Source organism: Phycodurus eques, chromosome 2 (genome assembly GCF_024500275.1).
Source record: "Phycodurus eques isolate BA_2022a chromosome 2, UOR_Pequ_1.1, whole genome shotgun sequence".
Taxonomy (NCBI): Eukaryota; Metazoa; Chordata; class Actinopteri; order Syngnathiformes; family Syngnathidae; genus Phycodurus; species Phycodurus eques.
In genome coordinates, this window is record NC_084526.1 from 4,213,684 (window position 1) to 4,238,415 (window position 24,732).

Here is a 24,732-nt window from a genome sequence, read left to right on the forward strand (position 1 = left end):
ATCCATCTGACAATATTCTGGCTACTATCTTAATGATGCCTGTGGTGAGCACAAACCTTTGTGCATATTCAGGCTCAACATTACTAAGCCCTGTGATGGAGCTAGACAGTTGTCTCCACAGGGTGGCCCGGTCTCCAACGTCGACTGCCTCATTTATCAGCACCACTGATGACAGCATCTCAACTGCAACAAGCAGCTCTGGATGGGATAGAGAGCTCTGCGAAATAGAGTTATAGGGGGTTTTACATTTCAACTGCTTTTTCACTGCACTGAAATTGTTACACAAGAAGGTGAAATGTTTTGTAGTTTATTTGCTGTCGCCATCCATCCATTTTCTATACGGGTTGCCGTCAATAGGGTCGCAGGTGGACCCTATCCCAGCTGACTGGACGAGAGGTGGTGTAGACCCAAGACTGGTCCCCAGCCAACTGCAGGGCAAATACTATAGACAACCATTCACAGTCACATTCAAACCTATGGACAATTTTGTCTTCAATTAACCCAACATGCATGTTTTTGGCAAACTTTACATAGGAAGGCCTGTGGCAAGTTTTGAACCCCAAACCTCAGACCTGTGAGGCAGACGTGCTAATGTAAAAATAAATAAATAAATAGTTTGTCATTACAAATATAAAAAGGAACCAGTAATCAGTATACGCCACCATCAGAAAATACAGCCAATTATTACTATACATTTGTAAACCTGGAATGTATGCTTTATTGTACTGATTTTTGTCCAGTATCAGTGCCTGGAATTGTGTTTAATTTTTATTCTATATTTTCTATATAACAAATCAACTCCGAATAACTGTCAACACAGACAGTCAGGTCAATTGCTACTGTGTAAACCCTGGTTCCGCTCTGTGTAATTGTGTATATTTCTTTGCGAGTACCTCTGAGCTTTGCTGCTGCAAGCTGGCCAGCTCTCGCTGGTAGAGATTTGCAGCACTGGGATAGACTTCAGGAAGCTGAGCGTCAGGGTTCATCAGCTCCTCCACAGTCACCTCTGGTACATCTTCCCTAATGGCAAAGTTGATACGCTCCACTGCCTTTAACACTACCCACATAGAACCAAATTAAAAGGATGGGGTTACAAACTGTATTTTCTCGAACCAAGTCAATATTCTCTCAGTGCAAATGTAAATAAAAGATCCCTTTCTAAATGAATGTTTTCATGGATAATGCAGAGACAGTCTGCAAAACGAGTTAATACTATGGCCTTAAATAAATTTTAAGCGGGCTGCTGTGGCTCAGTAGGTAGAGCGGGTTGTCCAGTGACCGAAGGGTCACTAGTTCAAATATATGAATGTGTATGTGAGGCTTTGTAAAGCCTATGAAGGTGTCGATAAAGCGCTATATAAGTTCATTTACTAATTTAATTAGTTAATATGGAGCATCAGCGATCTGGGTTACACCATCAAATCAACAAAACTCAGTCCAAAAAAACAGCCTTTAAGAGTAAATCTAATAGTGTTCCCCACAGCTGTTGTTTTGATCGGAGCGCCAGGGCAGGACCAACTGTAAATTTTGTTGGAAAAGCAGACAATGCAGGTCTTTATAGCATTATAGGATCGAAACCCTGAATGGATAGGAACACATTGGAATACAGCTTTTACCAGAAGAACTGATACAATTCCATACAAGTGGGGAGAATTCCAATACTCAAGACTGTCCGATGGGTGCATATACTTTTTAAGTAGCTTTCTGCTATGTCATTCGCCACGTCCACACCAGCCTGGAGCTCATCCTTCGTCAGTGCTTGGCCTGGAGTTGCCTAATAAGGAAGATGTCTGGATGAGATTACATTAGCAACCCAGAGACAAAGGATTTCAGTATTCTTGAAATGCATCATACTAGTTCTTTGTTCTCTCTGTCACCCTGGAGTTGTTTCAGGTACCAGCCTTTGTTCTGGGCCAGCAGGTTCTGGATGCCCATGGCCTTCAATACCTCAGTATAACTTATCCTCATCCCCGCTCAGCAACGCCTGTTCAGCAGCACTTAAGGCATTGTCCACTATTGGGGTTGGGGTGGGGGGGGGGGGGAACGTTGACATTTCACTACAGAACCGATGGAAAATTGTTGTTGAGTGCAGATTAAGCACTCACCATTGACTTTGTTAACATTGCCCTGGATTTCAGCCTGGGTGAGAAGCTCATCGTAGATATCTCTCTCAGCGTCAGCATTTTCCATCTGCTGTTTGACCACAACAACACACCTTTAATTAAATTCCGTTTGTATCGCATAAAGTAGTGCATTTATTATATTGACTTGCACATCGTTGGTGATCTGCTTTGGTGATTGGTAAAATAAAGAACATATAATATTGGTACTACTGAAACACTATGTATCCCACACTAATTTCTGAGGTTAGACAAAAAGTCAAAGAGGTCATCATGCGTTGCCTGCAAGGCCATAAATATAAAATTTCATGTTGTCCAAGTGCTTTGTGTGACGCTTCAGGCAGCTACACAATCAATTATATGTATAACCTCAATCTTGGTTACAAGTGCTTTTTATTCTTTGAAGCAGACAAGAGCTTCAGGCCACCATTCGTATCTAGTCAACTGAAATATCTGCACGCCATCAACCGCACACTCCCTGAGGAAGAACACATCATCATACCCGTTTGCGCGAGTTGGCCACCTTCTCTCCCTTGGCCTGGTATAATGTGTGATGATATTGGTGGGCAGAGTTGTGGTCCAGGTTGACCAGCATGGCATTGGGGTTTTGCATGGCAGTCAGTGTGCCCTCTGGGACGCCCTGGTCTATAGCCTCGTTGATGGCGATCACAGCAGCGTGTACTGAGGGTAAAAGGGGGCACCTGGTGAGAAACTGGCTTCACATGAAGCAGGAAGGGCTTTCATTTAATTTTGTTTATTATAGCTCATAAACACGAATGACAAATATTATTGATCACTACTCCATTTTGCAGTATGGGTTCATGATGAAAGAGCAGCACGATTGTTGCTGCATTGTCATCACGTCCCGTTATTTTTAATAGTTTGCTTGCACAGTAAAACTAATGACCCTTAGGAATGCAATAATTGAAATTTATTACAGCAAATATCCTGTCTGCTAGACTTTATACAGATCTGATCGGCTTGAACGATATCGGCTGATAATTACCGTTTTATGCTGATCGGCTTTAATGTCATAATTTGCCGATCCGATCAATGACGTCATTGATTTATGTCGCCATCATGTACTGTATATTTAAATCCAAAAGCTAGTTTATTTTTAGCCTTGTCGTGTGTCTTTGGAGGTACTACTGTAAATATCTGACAGCCAATAAAGTTTTTTTTTTTTTTTTTAATAAAACCTGTCGTCGGTGTTGGACAGACAAGACGTAATGCCTGGATCAGACTACAAGACATATTTGGTCTTTCACGATTGCACTATGTCAGACTACGGCAATAACATTTTGTATACCACCGAATTCCCATCTTTTACGATCACTGGGCTTCATCTCGTCAAGTCAAACGCAACCGGATACACATTACCATGGCAACGATGTCGCGACGCGTGTATTATAAGAACAAAATGGGGAAAACGTGTTGTGGTGGTCACCGGACTCATTTAACGCTTGCTTGAGTTATGTTCCCATACTTTTAATACAATATGCCTCGCAAGCAGGCAACAAAACATTATGTAGCCTAGCACGCTAGTGCTAGCAATAACGGTTGTGCGTAAACAAGCCGGCGTTATGTCGAATCATGCTCTAAAGTTTCAGTGTGTGTGAAGACATTACAATAATTTATTACAATAAAGTAATTAAATTACACTATGTTAGCACCCATTATTTCTGTCATGTTGTAATGTTGGTTTGACCTGACTGATTAGAATACATGACCTGAATAGACTATAGAGAAGACTTTTGAAGATACTCGGTATACAGTACACAAGCATATACAGTAAATGAACAAGTCATTTAAATAGACACAATGCACCATCTTGTGATCGTATCGGTGATCGGTTATCGTTTTTTTAAACTCGCTGATCGGTGATCTGTGATCGGCCACAAAAATCCTGATCGTGTAAAGCCTACTGTCTGCACATTTCGTTTGTTGTATTTCTCCAAAAACGGACATGAAAAAGTGGTCAATGTTAATTTAAAAAAATATATATATGAAATAAGATCAGGCCATAAATAAAGGTGGTGGTGTTTTGTTTTTGTTTTTTTAACCCCATTAATGGGACACCGCCGCCCCCTCCCGTGACATCTGAGCAACTCTCACATGCAGCTTCATCCACTGAGAGCTCATTGGCCAGGATTCCACCAATCTTGCTGAAGGCAGGCATCTGGATACCATACTTTTCCAGCTCGCTCTTCATGTTGTTGATCTCCTCCTCTAGGAAAGAGAACGCAAAGCAGAAGTAAGAGATAATTGATGGTAGGGAAAAGAGAGAGGCAAAAGCACATGGGCCCAGGTAGGGAGCTGAGAGACTAAGAAATCCCTGGTTTATGTGTGATAATCTGCTTTCTGGCTCTGGGACAGAGTGGAGCAGTAACTCAACAAACAGGAAAAGTTCTCACAGTTACTAATGACTTTCAGACTGCCAGAAGCTCCTGCGCACCACAGTTTGCGAAAATACAAAACCCAACTCTGTGCTTTTCGTCCCATAAGCATAGTGTGCAGATACATTCAACACATGCATGTTAACTGTGCCAATGTGGCCAAGTTAACAGAATCACAGACAGAAGGAGGCTTGTTTGCAGGTTCACAGGCTTACCAGTAAAATCTACTTTCCCATAGAGATCCTGTATCTGCGGTGCAAGACCCAGCTTGAACAGGTAGAGGCTGTAAAGGGAAGAAAACAAAGATGACACAAAACAGCACTAGACAGCCTGTGCTTCTTTTTATATTTTTTACAATTATAAAAATAAGGAGAACAGCAGCCATCTCATCAGATATTGGATCGGCCTGAATAGCCCTCATGTGTCAGTACTAACATAATTGTTCAGAGTTGTGCGTATGGGTTGTACAAACTCTTATACACACTTAACAAAACAATATTTATTCGCGGCACGTTATAAAGCACACGAATTGTGTTAGCATTCAGCATACAAGAAAAGGAAAAAAAAACATTCACCATACAGTACCTTCATTGGTTCGACTCACAATTGTTGGTTGAATGTTTCCAATTAATCTTTTAATTCCAGCAACTAGACCTATACATCGCACTTGAATCCCAACAGTTTTGCTTCATGCAATAGCCATAAAATCCTCTGTGCAGATGCAGCAGATATTTTATAGTATGTATGCAAGTACAATGGGCCCCTGCTATATGGGGAGAGATCTGTCTCAAAATAATTAGCACGCGTTTTTCAAATCCAAATATATCCGCGATTTGCACGTTTTTTTTAATGTGTGTGCATTTATCACGACTTGTCATTTGTAAATATTTCTTTATATATATATATATATATATATACACACGCACACACACACACACGTACGTGTACGTATATATATATATGTATATATACGTATATATATATATATATATATATGTATATATACGTACGTGTACGTATATATATGTATATATACACGTACGTGTACGTATATGTATTTCTACATATATACGTATATATATATATTTCTACATATATACGTATAAATATATACATACACACGTACATATATATATGTGTGTGGGTGTGTATATATATATATATATATATATATATATATATAGAGAGAGAGAGAGAGAGAGAGAGAGAGAGACACTGTTATTATTTCCATCCAACCATCCATTTTCTGAGCCGCTTCTCCTCACTAGGGTCGCGGGCGTGCTGGAGCCTATCCCAGCACTCATCGGGCAGGAGGCGGGTTACACCCTGAACTGGCTGCCAGCCAATCGCAGGGCACATATAAACAAACAACCATTCGCACTCACATTCACACCTACGGACAATTTAGAGTTGTCAATCAACCTAGCATGCATGTTTTTGGGTTGTGGGAGGAAACCGGAGTGCCCGGAGAAAACCCACGCAGGCACGGGGAGAACATGCAAGCTCCACACAGGCGGGGATTGAACCCTGGTTCTCAGAACTGTGAGGCAGATGCTCTAACCAGTCACCACCGTGCCGCCCTGTTATTATTTAAACACAAATAATAAGTTGCTTTTTGTACCTTGCTGACAGATGAGGAAGGTGATTTCTTTATATTTTACTTACTAATGACAGGGCTGCTGGTTGTCCAACATGTTCAGCCATGGTCAATTTATTGGGGATTCAGCACGGCCGGACCATATACTGTTCGATTCCTATAAAAATGACTTGCAGTCAAGTCGTCAACGGAGACAGCAACATTGCCACCTAGCGGATGGAGGGAGGGCCTTCCTTGACGTGTGAATTCAATCTACGTTACCTTTGTCTCAAAAATAAATGCGCGTGCCTGCTGATCCACAAACGCACCTTCAACAATTCACAAGCAAAATTGAATATTTACAAATGATAAGTTATGACATCTCTCTCCCCATACTGCTATCCACGGGGGATATGAGTATCCTCACAACCTCGAACAGCTAAAACCCATGAATAACTGACATCCCCTTATAATAAAATGAGGGGGGAATCTGAAAAAGCGGGGGGGGGGGGGGGGGGGGGTGTCAGGCAAAAAAAACCAAATAAACATGGTAACAAGTTTAAAAAATATATATATATATATATATATATATAAAATAAGTGGGGTTTTCCACAAATGACGGCAGATAGGTTCTTAAAAAAGAATTCAATCCAGGAACAGGAAATCCACTCCACTGTATTTACAAATCAAACTAGAATCACACCACTAGTATTGTTTTATTCATTTATTTTTAGTGAAGATAATTTTGACACATTTCTGGAGGACAAGTCGGATGGCACGGTTAGCACATCAGCCTCAAAGTTCTGTGAGGAGTTTGCATGTTCTCCCTGTGCTTTCGTGGGGTTTCTCAGAGTACTCAGGCTTACTCCCACGTTCCAAAAACAAGTTTCTTAGATTAGTTAAGACTGTAAATTGTCAATAACTGTAAATAATTGCTTGTACCGGTATATACTGTATGTGCCCTGCGATTAGCTGGCAAACAATTCTGGGCCCAAAGTCACTCGTTACCCTAGTAAGGACAAGCAGTATAGAAAATGGATTGAATCTGGGTTCTCACACACATCAAAACAGACACACAGAAAACACAATATCACTACTGTTCACCAATTCGAACTCTGATGGCTCTTGCATCTATTTTACCCGAGGTGGTTTCCTACTAAAACAAAAGATGAAACTCAATATTTTCTTTCCATGAAAAACTCCACTCTTCACCTCCTAAAAATGTTGTGCACTATAAAAATGCTCTGATCTGAACTGACCACAGAGGAGTCTACAGTCCTTTTGGAACTTGATGAGAACTTGACTTAAGCGTAACATAACTTTCAATTTCAGTGTTTGAAAGCCTACAGTCTAACTGACCGACCAGATATTTTTTAAATAGTGACAGAGAGGGATTTAGAAAGAGAGGGAGTACCTTAGTGCATGTATGCAGTAAATGCAGCGTGGCATGTTCTTTCTGTCATATATGTCTGTAGTCTCGGGGTAGAAGATCTGAAACATCAGGAACAACAATTCAATGAATGCAGTAATGCAATGAGCACCTCAACATCTTCCATGAGGTTGTCCAAGTATGATTCAAGAAGTTCAAGAAAATTTTTTAGTCATTTGACATTAGAGAATAATTGAAATTGAGATTGAGAATGATGCAACATGTATGATGCTTTGAAAGGAAATCAAATTTCTAATTCCAACACTGATAGCGCATCATCAAGAGCATCTTGGTGTTTATCATCCTGCTCAAGGGTACCTCCTCAGGTAAAAATTATCACAATACAACTGTTACTAAAGATTGCAACCTTTTAAGTGTCTATATCTTTGTGATTCCAGTTCAATATAGTTGATACAAGTAGTAGGACTAAAAGAAACTTTCACAATTATATTTAAAAAAAAAAAAAAAAAAAAAAAGAAAAATCTGACATCCCATTCGACCCGTCGCATAATTTTAAGACGATATATTGTACCAAAAAACTATCACAAACGATAATGTTGTTTTTAATGCCTCTGAAATCATGAAAAATAAGGCCCGCCCTTATTATTTTTTGTTTATTTTATTCTTTGCTTTTAAAGCAGTATTGTTAAAATTATTATCGTTATTATAATTTCCTTTTCTGTTTCTCTATTAAATTGTTTTTCTTTACTCTTTGATATGGATACCCGGGGCTGGGTCTGAAATAAAGAATAAAGAGCTGTAAGACTAGCCTGGTTTACATTCTATTCCGATTAGAATTGGCTTAGAAGCCCATACCGAATGAAAATGCTCCATATAAACATCTAAATTGAAATAACCAGGCCGAATCTGAAAGGAATTTCATTCGGTTTCACAGGTTTCCTTTAGCCAAACTAAACAGAAGTAAATTTTAGTGATGTATGCTGTCATTTGGAATAGAGCTGGGAAGCACTCTGTCTGCGCATGCTTCATCTCGACGTAAATGCTCGGTGACGTCATTGTTTATGCATGGCGTAAATATGGCAGCTCCCGATGGAGCTTGTAGGTGACGGAGATCTTGTTTCTAACTACTTATAATAAGTTTTTTTTAAATAAACGTACGAAAACACACCCAAGTACTATGCTGAAGAGACGGACCTCCATATTGATAAATGACGTGACGTTCACGACGACGTGCGCATGTCACACGGTTGTTCCGATTAAATGCAGTTCACATTATGTACACACCCAATCGGAATAAATCACGTCACAAGTAAACAATTGACCAGAGATCTTCAATCAGAATACTTTCAATCGGAATGACAAAATAAAAGTCAGGTATTGTGTGGTTAGTCCGCTGAAGACAAGTCCTTTAGCCGTCAATCAAATATACATTGACTTTTGCTGAACAACGTGTGCCACAGATGTTAGGTTTAATAAACAGCTAACGTCACCCTTTTGTGTTAATTGGGGACTATCACACACAACAGTCCGATGCGAAGCAATGATGTTTTAAACGACACTGACGCAGTGGAGAGAGCTGTTTAGCTCCTTGACTCGTTAGTTCGCAGATTAGTCATTAGCAGTTAACTTTTCCCAAGCTAAGGAAGGTGCATATCAGAGCGGGGACAGGTCCCTGTATAATCGAGCTAGAAACCAGCTGACTATAGAAATTAACATTGCAAAGAGAAACTATGCAGCCGAAGTTGGAAAAACAGTTTAGCGCTAACGACTCTAAATCAGTCTGGCATGTATTCCAATCACTGACCAATTACAAGCGACGATCACCCCAAGCTGAGAACAATAGCACACTAGCCAACAACTTGAATACCTTCTACTGCAGATTTGAAAAGGACACTTTAACACCCCACGCCCATCCAGCCGCACCACCGACCAGTATCACTCCACCGACTTCTGCGTTAACCATCTGCGAACAGGATGTGAGACGCATCTTCAAAGAACACAATATTAACAAAGCGGCAGGCCCAGACCATGTGTCCCCATCCTGCCTCAAAGTCTGCGCGGACCAGCTCGCTCCAGTCTTCACACAGATCTTCAATAGAGCTCTTGAACTGTGCAAAGTACCATCCTTTTTCAAACGCTCCACCATCATTCCAGTCACCAAGAAACCTACAATCCCGGGTCTAAAAGACAACAAGCCTGTCGCCTTGACATCTGTGGTCATGAAGTCCTTTGAACGTCTCGTGCTGGACCACCTCAAGAACCTCACAGGTCCCCTGCTGGACCCCATAAAGTTTGCCTACCGAGCGAACTGGTCTGCGGATGATGCAGTCAACGTGGGACTGCACTTCATCCTAGAACACCTCGACAGTGCAGGGACCTACGCGAGGATCCTCTTCGTGGACTTCAGCTCAGCGTTCAACACCATCATCCCTGAACTCCTTTCCTCCAAGCTTCTCCAACTCAGCATCTCGCCTGCCATCTGCCAGTGGATTTACAGCTTTCTGACAGGCAGGACACAGCAGGTGAGGCTGGGGGAGACCACCTCATCCACACGCAGCATAAGCACTGCGGCACCCCAAGGTTGCGTCCTCTCTCCGCTGCTCTTCTCTTTCTACACGAACGACTGCACCTCAACGTAACCGGCTGTCAAACTCTTGAGGTTTGCAGATAACACCACTGTCATCGGCCTCATCAAAGACTGTGACGAGTCTGTTTATCGACAGGAAATGGAGTGGCTGGAGCTGTGGTGCGGCCGACACAATCTGGAGCGGAACACTCTCAAGACTGTCGAGATGATCGTGGACTTCAGGAGGCATGCTTCGCCATAGCTGCCCCTCACGCTGTCCAGCTGGCTTGTGTCAACCGTCGAGACCTTCAAGTTCCTGGGAATTACAGTCTCTCAGGACCTGAAGTAGGCGATCAACATCAACTCCGTCCTCAAAAAGGCCCAGCAGAGGATGTACTTCCTGTGGCTTCTAAGGAAGCAGGGCCTGACACGGGAGCTGCTGAGGCAGTTCTACACAGCAGTCATCGAATTAGTCCTGTGTTCTTCCATCACAGTCTGGTTTGGTGCTGCTACAAAAAAGGACAAACTCCGACTGCAACGGACAATCAAAACTGCTGAAAAGATTGTCAGTACCCCCCTACCCATCCTTGAGGACTGTACTCTGCCAGAACTAAGATAAGACCGTGCAAAATCCTCTCGGACCCTCCACATCCCGGTCACCAGCTCTTCCAGCTCCTTCCCTCAGGTAGGCGCTACCGATCAATGCAAACTAGAACTAGGAGACATTACAACAGCTTCTTCCCTCTTGCAATCAACTTCTTAAACAGCTAACTTCTTAAACAGACATTCCTACAATTCAATTGCAACATGCTGGCAATTTTTTTGTCTTGAGTTTGTTGTCACATTTCTGTCGGGCCAATTATACATACTCGTGCACTCAGTGTAGTAGTCTCGCCACGCTGCACTATTTGCATATATGTTGTTGATCAATACTGGCCACTCATGCCAGAGTACCATCTGCCCCACTTGCACACTGACTGAGGAGTATCTGCAGCATTTGCACAATCAACATTGTCCCAGATTATCGCACCACTTCTCACTTTAAACTGCATACACTCTTTGAAGTCTCGGCGCCCTTTGCAAAATGGTCATTGCACCGGACTATTGCAATATTAGTCATTCAAAATGCTCTACGTGCTAGAGGACTCTGCATCTTTTTGCACAATTGTCAAAAATTATTTTAAAAATTACAAAAATTGTCCCGGCTTTACCAGATAACTAGCAACCCTTTATTGCTCAGTGACTGTTTTTCTCAATGTCTTTATGTCTTAAAAGTGTTCTCTGTCAATTGACTGTCTGTTGTCGTACGAGAGCGGCTCCAACTACCGGAGACAAATTCCTTGTGTGTTTTTTTGGACATACTAGGCAAATAAAGATTATTCTAATTCTGTAGTGTCTCTGTAGTGTGAATCTAGGCATTGCACATGGAGCAAGACTGTGGAGTATTGGACCGATCCAATATGGGCAAGAGTGTACCGTCATTCCATGAGCCCATTGGCGGCTAATGACATAGCCGTCCAACTCTGTCGGCTCACTGTGTGATCCGCACGCTGGCTCACCACAACAATGACCATGTATCAAGTCTGGAAAAACTATCATGTCCTTCGAAAATAAGTCTATATCATAATTATCGTGACAGGCCTACATTTCGTCAAAACATTGTTTACTGTAGTGTCAAATACTAATGTAATTTTCGCAGGCTACAATTAAAAGCATAAAAATTTAATTATTAGGGGTATCCCGATCCATCTTTAAGATCGGAAATCAGTCCGATTTCAGCAAAAAAACAAATACGGATCAGACTGGATCTAAAATCTCAGATTTTACCACTCTTATACAAGCATTCCATTGTATGCTCCACTCCAGCACTTCTATCCAGCCGCGCCCGGACGGCATGCAGAGCCCACATGATCACAAGTGGTTGCTCAGGTGCTAACATAGTAGCAAAGCGCAAGAGTAAATGTTGCTTGCTTAAAGTCATTTATTGACTTTAAGCAAGGTTCAGGTTCACTATAAAACTAAACTCACAGAACAAAATTACACCTATTGAATGTTCAAATACATCACAGCCTTCGTTTTTTTCTTTGTTTATGTTTGCAAAAATCGCTAGCTCAAAGCTAACACAAATTTTTTTAATAAACTCGTGGCACTTATATCTCTCAAAATAAAAAAAGAATATTGGTACACAAACGCTGTCTAACCAAATACAAACAAGCAATACAAAAATACTGCAGCATATATGATTCAAACTGTGAAAAACAAGTTAAAATAACAATATCCAATTGTGACTTCCTCTTTCTTTGTTACTGCAAATCTCATTGTTCCTCAAAGGCCAAGACTTGCACAGCAGGAACAGCGATTGTAAATAAAATTAAACCCTAGTTGCATCAAGAAGTTCAAAAGGGTATTGCCACACATGTGGAGAAAGCAAATGATGTGCCCACCATATACTGAAGAGTAAAGTATAACTGAATTGAACTTCTTTATTTTGCACTTTAAAAGTAAAATTTTTATTTAGAACAGAACTCCTAACAGGTGATAAATGCAATGAATTAGCTTGTTTTAGTGAAAAAATACAATCTATCAGGTTAAATATTAGCACAAATGAGCAAAATTATAAAATGATACTACATCTAAAGCCACTCAGGAAAAACTCTATTACCATGTGAGAATTTGATACAGTTGACCAAAAAACTGTAGAGAAAACAGTTCAGCAGCTTAAACCTTTTCAAAGCTATTGCAAAGTCTGTGCTAGCTGATTTGCAGCAAATAATCAATTGCTCACTTCAGTCAGGCGAGTTTCCTAAAGCTCTTAAAGTAGTTGCCATTAAGCCTCTTCTTAAAAAAAATAAATAAATAAATAAATAAAAAATAGAACGCTGGACGCTTCCGTGTTAGCAAGCTATAGACCCATCTAAAATCTCCCTTTCATAGCCAAGATTGTTGAGAAAGTAATTTTTCATCAACTCAGCAATTTATTGAACTTAAATGGACTTTTTGAAACATTTCAATCAGGTTTCCAATCTCATCACAGTACAGAATCTGCTCTTATCAAAGTGCTAAATGTTATAAGGTTGAATACTGACTCGGGAAAGGTGTCAATTCTGGTCTTGTTGGACCTCAGTGCAGCATTTGATACTGTAGATCATAATATACTGCTGAACAGGTTGGAAACGTGGGTAGGACCAAATGGAACAGTCCTTAAATGCTTCAGATCCTACCTGGAGGAAAGGAGTTATTTTGTAACCATTGGAAGTGTTCAATCTCATTGAATGGCAATGACCAATGGAGTCCCTCAAGGGTCAGTTCTTGGACCCCTCCTGTTCAGCCTTGGGTCAAATTCTTCATAACTTTCATTTTGACTATCATAGCTATGCAGATGACATGCAGTTATATCTAGCAGTGTCTCCAGATGACTACAGCTCAATTGAGGTGGTGTGTCACTGTCAAAAACAGCAAAATAACTGGATGAGCCAAAATCCTCTTCAACTAAATGACAACAAAACGGAGATAATTATTTTTGACAATAAAGAAAAGAGGATTGCTGTTAGTAAATACTTGGAATCACTCTCTTTATATACCAAAGACCAAGTCCGAAACCTTGTGGTGTTCTGATAGATTCCGACTTGACTTTCAACAGTCAAATCAAATGAATTATACAAACTGCCTTCTACCATCTGAATAACCAGAGTGAAGGCTTGCATGTATCAAGCGGACCAGGATAAGCTCATCCATGTTTTTATCTCAAGTTGGCTTGACTATTGTAAGGGTCTTCTGACTGGACTCCCCAAAAAGAGCATTCAACAGCTGCGGCTCATACAGAATGCTGCAGCTCGTGTTCGGACCAGAACAAAGAGGTCAGAGCATATTACCCCAATTCTAAAGTCTTTACAGTGGCTTCCAATCAGCTTTAGAATAGATTTTAAAGTTCTGCTACTGGTCTATAAATCACTAAATGGTTTAGGTCCTGAATACATGAAAGAAATGCTAATGGGATATAAACCAAGTCGGTCTGAGATCAACAGACTCAGGTCAAATAGTGGAGCACAGAGTCTAAAGTAAATATGGTGAAGCAGCATTTAGCTATTGTGCTGCACACAAATGGAATAAGTTGCCAACAGAAGTGACATCCATGTTTTTAAGTCCAGGTTAAAAACTTTTTAGAGCATTTCTACTTTTAATATTTCTTGCACTGTACGCTGTTTTAATCTTACTTTTATTTATTCTTTACTCTTTGTTTTAAATGTTAAATGTTATCTTGTGTATAAAAAGCGCTATGTAAATAAATTTCCCTTGCTTTGCAATAGTTCAATTAAGGTGTTGTGTCACTTTCTAAAACAGTTAACTGGATGAGCCAAACTTTTCTTCAATTAGACCACAACAAAACTGAGAAAATTGTTTTGGGCAATCAAGAAAAGAGGATTGCTGTTAGTAAATACCTGGAGTCACTCTCTTTAAAAACCAAAGACTAAGTCCGACCTGACTTTCAACAGTCATATCAAATCAATTACTAAAACTGCCTTCTACCATCTGAAGAACATATCAAGAGTGAAGGCTTGCATGTGGCAAGCAGACCAGGAGAAGCTCATCCAAGCTTTTATCTCAGGTAGACTGTCATGATCTGTGACCTGCAGTTCCTCTTTTGGAGCTTGGGTGGTGCGCTTTGTGCCCCGCCCTCACCGCTCTCTCTCTCTCCCCAGCAATTACCACCTCCTCGTCTGCGCACCTGTTCCCAATCAGCACTCATCACTGCCTGTATATAAGCCTGCCTGATCCAGGGATCCGGCGCCAGAGTATTCACACTCGTCCACAAGCACAAGCCACTCTTGAGACTACTCCTCGTGTTTGTAAGTTGATTACCTCGCAATCCGCACTTGTACTGATCCTCCTGTGCTATTCTCCGCTTCCAGTATTCCTTCCGTGTCTCCCACTGCACTGCCCCCTTCAACCACGCCATCAAGCCCGTCCACCTGCTCACACTTCAGCCTTCTGCTAGTTCCTTGCTCCTTCGGACCACCCTCAGCCATTGGAATTACTACCTGGAGCAACTTCTTAATCAACCATTTCTTCCCTATTCCCTCCGCCTCCGTCTAGTCCAATATTATACGGTTACATATCGTGACATCGACTTCACTATTGTAATGGTCTTCTGACTGGACTCCCCCAAAAGCGCATTAAACAGCTGCAATACTAAAGTCTTTACACTGGCTCCCAGTCAGCTTTAGAAGAGATTTTAAAGTTCTGCTACTGGTCTATAAATCACTAAATGGTTTAGGTCCTGAATACATAAAAGAAATGCGAATGGAATATAAACCCAGTAGGGCTCTGAGATCCACAGACTCAGATCAAATAGCGGAGCAGAGAGTCCAAAGCAAACATGGTGAAGCAGCATTTAGCGATTATGCTGCAAGTTGTTTTAATTGTACTTTTATTTTTTTTCCCCTCTTTGTTTTAAATGTTTATACTGTGGTTTTTGTTTTGTTTTAATCATGTAAACCACATTGCGTTACCTTGTGTATGAAATGTGCTACATAAATAAATTTGTTTTGCTTTGCTTATTATTTATTGAGATTATTTTTTTCATGGTTTTAATGCAGTCCTATGGGGGGCACAAGCCAGTGCAAACTGTAGGCCGGTCCCTAACCCGGATAAATGCAGAGGGTTGCGTCAGGAAGGGCATCCGGCTTAAAACTTTACTAAACAAAGAGCGTTCATCCAAAGAATTCCGTACCGGATCCGTCGTGGGCCGGGTTAACAACGTCCGCCACCGGCGCAGTCAACCTGCATGGCGCCGGTGGAAATTCCGCTATTGTGGGTCGAAGTCGAAGAAGAAGAGGTAGAAAGCGGGTTCTTCGGCAGAAAGAGAAGAGGAAAGCACAGAGTCTAGAACTGAATGTGGGGGGACTATGACAGGAAAATCTCAGGAGTTGGTTGACATGATGATTCGGAGAAAGGTTGATATATTGAGTGTCCAGGAGAACAGGTGGAAAGGCAGTAAGGCTAGAAGTTTAGGGGCATGGTTTAAATTATTTTACCATCGTGGAGATGGGAAGAGAAATGGAGTCGGGTTTATTTTAAAAGAAGAGTTGGCTAAGAATGTCTTGGAGGTGAAAAGAGTATCAGATCGAGTGATGAGGTTCAGCCTCACCATTTGAAATTGAGGGTGTTATGTATAATGCGATTAGTGGCTATGCCCCACAGGTAGGATGTGACCTAGAGGTGAAAGAGAAATTCTGGAAGTAGCTAGACAAAGTAGTTCTGAGCATCCCAGACAGAGAGAGAGTCGTAATTGGTGTAGATTGTAATGGACATGTTGGTGAAGGAAATAGGGGTGATGAAGAAGTGATGGGTAAGTACGGCATCCAGGAAAGGAACTTGGAGGGACAGATGGTGGTAGACTTTGCAAAAAGGATGGAAATGGCTGAAGTGAACACTTTTTTCCAGAAGAGGCAGGAACATAGGGTGACCTACAAGAGCGGAGGTAGAAGCACGCAGGGGGATTACATCTTGTCCAGACGATGTAACCTGAAGGAGGTTCCCGACTGTAAGGTAGTGGAAGGGGAGAGTGTGGCTATACAGTATAGGATGGTGGTGTGCAAGATGACTCTAGTGGTGAGGAGGAAGATTAGGAAGACAAAGGCAGACCAGAGAACCATGTGGTGGAAGCTGAGAAGCTTTCGGAAAGAGGTGAGACAGGCTCTCGGTGGACAGGAGGAGCTTCCAGAAGACTGGACCACTACAGCCAAGGTGATCATAGAGGCAGGCAGGATTGTACTTGGTGTATCTTCTGGCAGGAAAGGAGAGGAGGAGACTTGGTGGTGGAACCTCACAGTACAGGAAATCATACAAGGAAAAAGGTTAGCTCAGAAAAAGTGGGACACAGAGGACTGAGGAGAGGCGAAAGGAATACATTGAGATGTGACATAGGGCAAAGGTAGCGGTGGCAAAGGCCAAACAAGAGGCATATGATGACATGTATGCCAGGTTGGACACTAAAGAAGGAGAAAAGTATCTACACAGGTTGGCCAGACAGAGGGATAGCGATGGGAAGGATGTGCAGCAGGTTAGGGTGATTATGGATAGAGATGGAAATATGTTGACTGGTGCCAGTAGTGTGCTCGACAGATGGAAAGAATACTTCGAGGAGTTGATGAATGAGGAAAACGAGAGCAAAGGGAGAGTAGAAGAGGCAAGTGTGGTGGACCAGGAAGTGGCAATGTGGGAAGTTAGAAAGGCATTAAAGAGGATGAAAAATGGAAAGGCAGTTGGTCCTGATGACATTCATGTGGAGGTATGGAAGCATCTGGGAGATGTGGCTGTGGAGTTTTTGACCAGCTTGTTCAATAGAATTCTAGCGCGTGAGAAGATGCCTGAGGAATGGAGGAAAAGTGTGCTGGTGCCCATTTTTAAGAACAAGGGTGATGTGCAGGGCTGTGGGAACTATAGAGGAATAAAGTTGATGAGCCACACAATGAAGTTATGGGAAAGAGTAGTGGAGGCTAGACTCAGGACAGAAGTGAGTATTTGCGAGCAACAGTATGGTTTCATGCCTCGAAAGAGTACCACAGATGCATTATTTGCCTTGAGGATGTTGATGGAAAAGTACAGAGAAGGTCAGAAGGAGCGACATTGTGTCTTTGTAGATCTAGAGAAAGCCTATGACAGAGTACCCAGAGAGTAACTGTGGTACTGCATGCGGAAGTCTTGGAGTGGCAGGAGTATGTTAGAATAATACAGTACATGTACGAGGGCAGCAGAACAGCGGTGAGGTGTGCTGTAAGTGTGACAGACAAATTTAAGGTGGAGGTGGGACTGCATCAGGGATCAGCCCTGAGCCCCTGCCTTTTTGCAGTGGTGATGGATAGCCTGACAGATGAGGTTAGACTGGAATCCCCGTGGACTATTATGTTTGCAGATGACATTGTGATCTGCAGTGAAAGCAGGGAGCAGCTGGAGGAACAGTTAGAAAGATGGAGGCATGCACTGGAAAGCAGAGGAATGAAGATTAGCCGAAGTAAGACAGAATATATGTGCATGAATGAGAGGGGTGGTGGGGGAAGAGTGAGGCTACAGGGAGAAGAGATAGCAAGGTTGGAGGACTTTAAATACTTGGGGTCAACCGTCCAGAGCAATCGTGAGTGTGGTCAGGAAGTGAATAAACAGCTCCAAGCAGGTTGGAACGGGTGGAGGAAGGTGTCAGGTGTGTTATGTGACAGAAGAGTCTCTGCTAGGATGAAGGGCAAAGTTTATAAAACAGTGGTGAGGCCAGCCATGTTGTACGGATGAGACAGTGGTACTGAAGAGACAACAGGAAGCAGAGCTGGAGGTGGCGGAAATTATGTTGAGGTTCGCTCTCTCGGAGTGACCAGGTTGGATAAAATTCTAAATGAGCTCATCAGAGGGACAGCCGAGGTTCGATGTTTTGGAGACAAAGTTAGAGAGATCAGACTTTGATGGTTTGGAAACATACAGTGGAGAAATAGTGAGTATATTGGTAGAAGGATGATGAGGATGGAGCTGCCAGGCAAGAGAGCTAAAGGAAGACCAAAGCGATGGTTGATGGATGTCGTGAGGGAAGACATGAAGGCAGTTGGTGTTTGAGAGGAGGATGCAGGAGATAGGCTTACATGGAAAAGGATGACGCGCTGTGGCGACCCCTAAAGGGACAAGCCGATTCATGGTTTTCATGGTTTTCAAATTTATTTTTTATTTAATATATTCAAATGTAGAATATGCTTATGTTTAAGCTTAGCAGCGGTTATGTTGCAATTTAAATATATATTTGTTATTAGTTTTTTTTATTTAGTTATTTTTCAGGATTTTCTCATATAATTTTTATTTATTTCATTCAATTGTAGTACATTCTTATTTTTAAAATTACTTTACTAATTAACCATTGGTTAATAATAAATGGGTCAGTTTTTCCTCATACATACTGTTGCTGATTATTGTTCTCAAGTTTGAGTTATGTCACTTCATCAACCTTCTAGCATTTCATTCTACAAAATAAGTAAAGTATGTATGGTTATTGCTGATATCGGCCAAATTTCGAGGCTGCAATATCGGTATCGGATCTGAAGTGAAAAAGTTGGATTGGGACATCCCTAAGAATTATTAAAAACTTAACTACAGAACCTAATAGGTACAGGGCTTTAGAAGAAATACTGTATATAATACAAGGAATGGCCATAATAAACCATTACCCAATTACCTCGTTGAGGTTTGTGGATGAAGAAACTAAGGCAAAATAGAGAGCACTAATCTTCTGCAACCAGCATTGCACTGTTGATTCAGTCTCAACTCGTTTGTGGCCTGACGCACAACATCATGCAGACTTCCGCTATGGCGCAAGTCCCCTGGACAGCATTAATCTGCTCATTACATGAAATTAAAACAGGAACATTCAGAGAGAGACATTCCTTTCTTTTGTTCGTTGGGGCTTTTAAACTGTACTGTCTGTTGTTCAGTTTCCTTTGTTATGAAGTATTTAATGTTGAAGCTGTTAGAGCAATTGTTGAAATAAAGATATCTATTCTACACACTTTCTTATGAAAGTGCTATATGAATCTCAATTATTATTTGTATTATTATTATTAAAAAATAATAATTAGTGTTGTGTCCTGCGATTGCCTGGCAACTGGTCCAGTGTGTACTGCTGAGTTGCCAATGCAGATACAGCAAGAAACCGGCATTTTTCATTCACTCAACTAAAACGTGTCTTACGTAATTTGAGGAGGAGATTCTATTATTGTTGGTAACACAAACATACTGCAACACTCACCTTTGGCAGCCCTTTCTCAGACATGGCATTGAGCCACTGGATGACATTATCAGTGTGTCTAAAATGCAGCCCTGTCGCCTATGAGAGAGAGAGAGAGAGAGAGAGGTGAGACAATCAAGAGTAGTAAACTGAGGGGCCCAAATAGCCAAATGCTGTCAGCACCTTCCAAAACAAACAAACAAAAAACTGAAAAAAAAACAGCATGTTAGCTCAGTTAATTACTTTTTAAATGTCTCAATGGTCTTGGGCCATCATAGCTATCCAATATGCTTTTATCTTATCAACCCCTCACGGGTCCTGAGGTCCTCTGACAGTGGCCTTTTAATCATTCCAAAAACTTCAACAAAAACCCATGGAGAGGCTGCTTTCAGCCATTATGGCCCACACCAATGGATCAACCAGCCAGAAGGCATCAAGAACACAGAGACTGTCGATGTTTTTTAAAGGAGGCTCAAGACTCACCGGTTTGGTTTAGCTTTTAACTGATTTACTCATGTTTATTTTACTCATTTCACTTATTTATTAATTTACCTATTTATTTATTACTTATTTTACTCATTTATCTATTTTTACCTATTTTATCTTATTTCTATCCTTTATAGTATCTGTTATTGTTCTTTACCGTTTATCCTGTTTTATTGTTTTTTAGTCCTATTAAATTTTGGTGTGTGTTTGGTCTGCCCGCGGGGATGTCATCCTGTGGCTTCCTTGGGCTGGGAGGGCCGGGGTTCGCCGCACAATGTGGGGAGTCCCACCCAGTCTACCCCGGTCGTGGTGGTCCCTGTGGTGGCATACTCTGTGGTTGCAAGCTGTGACACCTCTCAGTGTGGATGGCTCCCACAGGTTGTCTTTCATTGACTGCATCCTTAGTGCCTTGCCATAGCTCAAATTAACCGGTCTCGCATAGCAGTTTGTGTGTCAAAATTCGCATTTTGAGCCTCAAAAAACACATTGGAAAGCAAAACCGCAAATCAGTTTTGCCGCAGAAACGGTGGCGAAGACGAAGGCACGCGGGGGCGTATGTGACACAACACGCTTACGTCACCGATGTCTGGACACAGATGTGAAGCTATTCAATTTAGAAGCGGGAACACAGAGGGCGCAAGATGTGACGTGATGAGAAAAAAGACAAAATGGCAAAAGTGTGGTTTAATTTCATAGTGAAATGCAAGGCGAGGACCCGTTCATTGTAACACGGGGCTTTCTCTCCACCGAGTATGACGCTGTGTCGTGTTGTGGGACCGCAGGATCAGACGACAAATTTGGTCTTTCACGATTGGACAAGGTCAGACTATTGAGAGAGAATTTTGCCGTATGTAGGTCAGACAGTGGCAACACTACACGATGTATTCCGATACCACCATATCCTGTCTTTTACGATTACTGGGCTTTATTTTGTCAAATAAAACACTGTCGCCCATGTATTGTGTGCGGGGGAAATAATAAAAAAAATTGGGAAAAATTAGTGGTGGTCGTCACTGGTGCTCGGGAAAGGACGTTCATTCAAGGATTGCTTGAGGTATGTTCACTTACTTTTAATATGATACGGCTCGCAAGCAGGCAACAAAACGTTATGTAGCCTAGCAAGCTACTGCGAGCACTAACGATTGTACGTAAACTTGCCGGGGTGGTGTCAAATCATGCTCTAAAGCTTTGGTAAACATTGGTTCGTGAGTGTGAATAAATGTTGACAATGACAACCAAGTTTGTTGAAAACAGCAAGCAAAGGAGGCAATGCACCGGTCACAATACGTAATCCTATTGGTCAATGTCAAGGTGTGCTGTCGAAGAGTTGTTTTGATATGTCACACTACACGAAAGATATCCCCCCCCCCCCCACAAAAAAAAAACATGCTGGACTTTTCCTTTTGGTGTCGTAGAGCTACCGTAGGGCCAAATCGTTGGTCATGGATTATGTCACACTACACGAATTTTTGTCATTCCCGACAAAATATGTCAGGCCCGATGTGGGAAATCACTCGCGATAGTTCATCGGGCCAATATCGGGGCTAAAATCCTATAGTGTGATCTAGGCATTACTAACAGAAACTTAGCCATGCGCCGTCTCTTTGAATTATGAGTACTGTCGAAGGTGTGGCTTGTTTATTACAGTGACAAGTACAGTATAGCACAACCAAGCGGTACATAAAGGGTGCTTTTTGCTCAGTATAGTTACTGTGTGACATACAGTCCCCTCCAAAAGTATTGAAACTGCAAAGTCAATTCATTTGATTTTGTTGTATACTGAAGACATTTGGGTTTCAGATCAAAAGATGAATATGAGACCAAAGTTCAGAAGTTCAGTTTTCTCTCGAGGTTTCTTGATTTAAGTTCATGTAAACCCCCTAAATTCATTTGAAACAGTGCTGTCTGTATCGAGATGTGGTGTGTGCTGTTTCCACCTCTAGGTGTCCATAAAGCCTAAAGCATGGAATTCAATACATGTTGGGGGAAAAAACGGAAAGACGACTTAGTCACGTCAGTGTGATATGTTACTACAATACACTGTCCTTTCCTATGTTTGTAAGCAAGCACCTATATATCTCTTTCACAAAGGTGGTCTGAAGGTTAAAATACTGTAGCTGGTTAAAAGATTTGACTTTTCGAAGAGTCCCTATGTCACGTGCTCGAAAATGAAGGCACCAATTGGACTAGGAAATACGTCAGTCCCATTCTCTGCCTGCTTTGCGCCACAGCTTCAGTAAACAACAGAGGCCAATTTTGGAACTAGCAGACTTGGTCAACGGAATTTTAAATGACAAATCGAAACTATTTTTGGACACATTTTTCAGTCCGGACGTTAAATTTTTTCCCGATATCGCGGTCTGTTTTATCGAGGTGCCACTGTACTAAAATATTCATTCGCTCCAGCCTGACATTCAACTCCCCCATTATAATGTTGTATTTTTATTGTTTAATAAAACTCTTGCTTAAACTGCAAAAATTGCTCCTCTAAATTAGAAAGTTGTGTCATGGTCTGTGTTTTGGTTTGGGTTGTGTTTAGTTTTGTTCCATGTTTTCCTGTGTTCCATGTTTGTCGTGTGCTCATATGGTTGTTGTGTCCACCCGTTCTCGTCAACCTTCTCCCTTGTGTCGACCAATCAGCTCCTTCCATCCGCTCGTGTCTTGTCCAGGTGTTCCTCGTTGTCTCGTCAATCTGTTTCTTTAGTTCCCTGCTTTCTTTCAGTTCTTGTCAGTTCGTTGTCTTTGCAGTATGTCGTTGTCAGGTGTCATTGTCCCTATCTGTTCCACATCTTCCTCACCAGTCATAGTTTGTTTCCAGTTTTAGGTATTAAAGTGTTTCTTTGTTACTTTGGTTTGGTTGTTATCTGTTGTGGGACTTCATTTAGTTTTGCTTTATCCATGTTCCTTGTTTGCCCTTTTTGAAGATAATTATTTTTTTAGATTCCTGCATTCCTGGCTTGCCTCCCTGCTTCCATGCACTTGGGTCCTCCATGTTTTTTGCCTTGCCTTCCTCGCCTTTGACAACCCCAACCGTGACAGAATGAACCGACCAAAACAGGACCCAGCGGGAAGAACACTGTGTCACTCTGCACGCCACCAGTCTACCTCCCAATGCCCTCAGCCTGCCAATCATAACTACCCTCCTCCAGTAAGCCCTATTGTTCAGTCTCTCTGTCCTTTTCACCTGTGTCTGTCCCCCACTTTTCCTTGTTTTTCCCCTTGCCCGACAATTTTACCTCCACATTGTTTTTTAGATTCTGATTTTTCTTGTTCCTTCCCTAGTTTTTCCAGTCCTAGCCAGTTTTTGTCACGTCTCCCCTTTTCCAACACCAGTGAGTCCAAGCCCAAGTCCTTTTCCTCGGACCTTTACTTTGGCACCCGTTTGGCCATCTATCCGGGACCGTCGCGTGGTGGCCAACGGAGGCGCCCAAGTAAAGGTCAAATTTTGCCATCCGTTTTTTTCCCCCTGTTCCACAGTCATTTAATTTTTCACAAGTTCACACACCTTGTTCCACGCCTCCAATTAAGTCACGTCCATCCAAACCTGCCCCCAAACCACCTAGTTCCGTACCACCCGTTTTTTCTAGTTTACCTTCCCAAGTCCCTGTGCACTCTGTCCCTCTCGTACCCTCTACTCCTAAACTTCAATGGCGGCAGGCTGAGGAATCGACTGCAGACCACGTTCCGGCTCCTCGGCAGCTGCGCCAGGCTCCCGTTCCGGCTCCTCGGCAGCTGCGCCGGGCTCCCGTTACGGCTCCTCGGCAGCTGCGCCAGGCTCCCATCCGGCGGCGCTCGTCCGGCGACCGCCTCCCATCCGGCTACGCCTGACCCCTGCATTAACACTGGGTTTGGCACCGTGGCCGTCCGCCTGAATGGCCCTGTAAAGACCCTAGTGCTTGGCGTCCTGAACGACCTCCAGAACCGTTCAGCCAAGCACCTTACCTCGGGTGGCCTGGACTGACCTGAGGGAGGGGACTCTGAACCCTCCGCCAGGCCCCCTCCCAACCCCTGGGTTGGTGACTTTTTGGTTGTGTTTTTGGGAACGTCTGGGATCCATTCCATCAGAGGGGGGTGCTGTCATGGTCTGTGTTTTGGTTTGGGTTTAGTTTTGTTCCATGTTTTCCTGTGTTCCATGTTTGTCGTCTGCTCATTTGGTTGTTGTGTCCACCTGTTCTCGTCAACCTTCTGCCTTGTGTCGACCTATCAGCTCCCTCCAGCCACTCGTCTTGTCCAGGTGTTCCTCATTGGCTCGTCAATCTGTTTGTATTTAGTTCCCTGGTTTCTTTCAGTTCTTGTCGGTTCATTGTCTTTGCAGTTTGCCATTGTCCCTCTGTTCCGCGTCTTACTCACCAGTCAGTTTGTTTCCAGTTTTAGGTATTTAAGTGTTACTTTGGTTTGGTTGTTATCTGTTGTGGGGACTTCATTTAGTTTTGCTTTA

The 24,732-nt window shown here is 42.2% G+C and overlaps 1 protein-coding gene across 1 annotated transcript in view; it reads right to left on the minus strand.

Annotated features, from left to right (window-relative positions):
* The window catches only part of iqgap1 (IQ motif containing GTPase activating protein 1), a 94,922-nt gene that overhangs the window by 37,345 nt on the left and 32,845 nt on the right, over positions 1-24,732 (minus strand). The window contains 11 exon segments of the mRNA XM_061664402.1: positions 57-217; positions 894-1,057; positions 1,690-1,774; positions 1,855-1,950; positions 1,952-2,013; positions 2,106-2,193; positions 2,623-2,801; positions 4,236-4,349; positions 4,732-4,799; positions 7,507-7,583; positions 19,830-19,907. Of these exon segments, the coding sequence (XP_061520386.1) occupies positions 57-217; positions 894-1,057; positions 1,690-1,774; positions 1,855-1,950; positions 1,952-2,013; positions 2,106-2,193; positions 2,623-2,801; positions 4,236-4,349; positions 4,732-4,799; positions 7,507-7,583; positions 19,830-19,907 (1,172 nt within the window).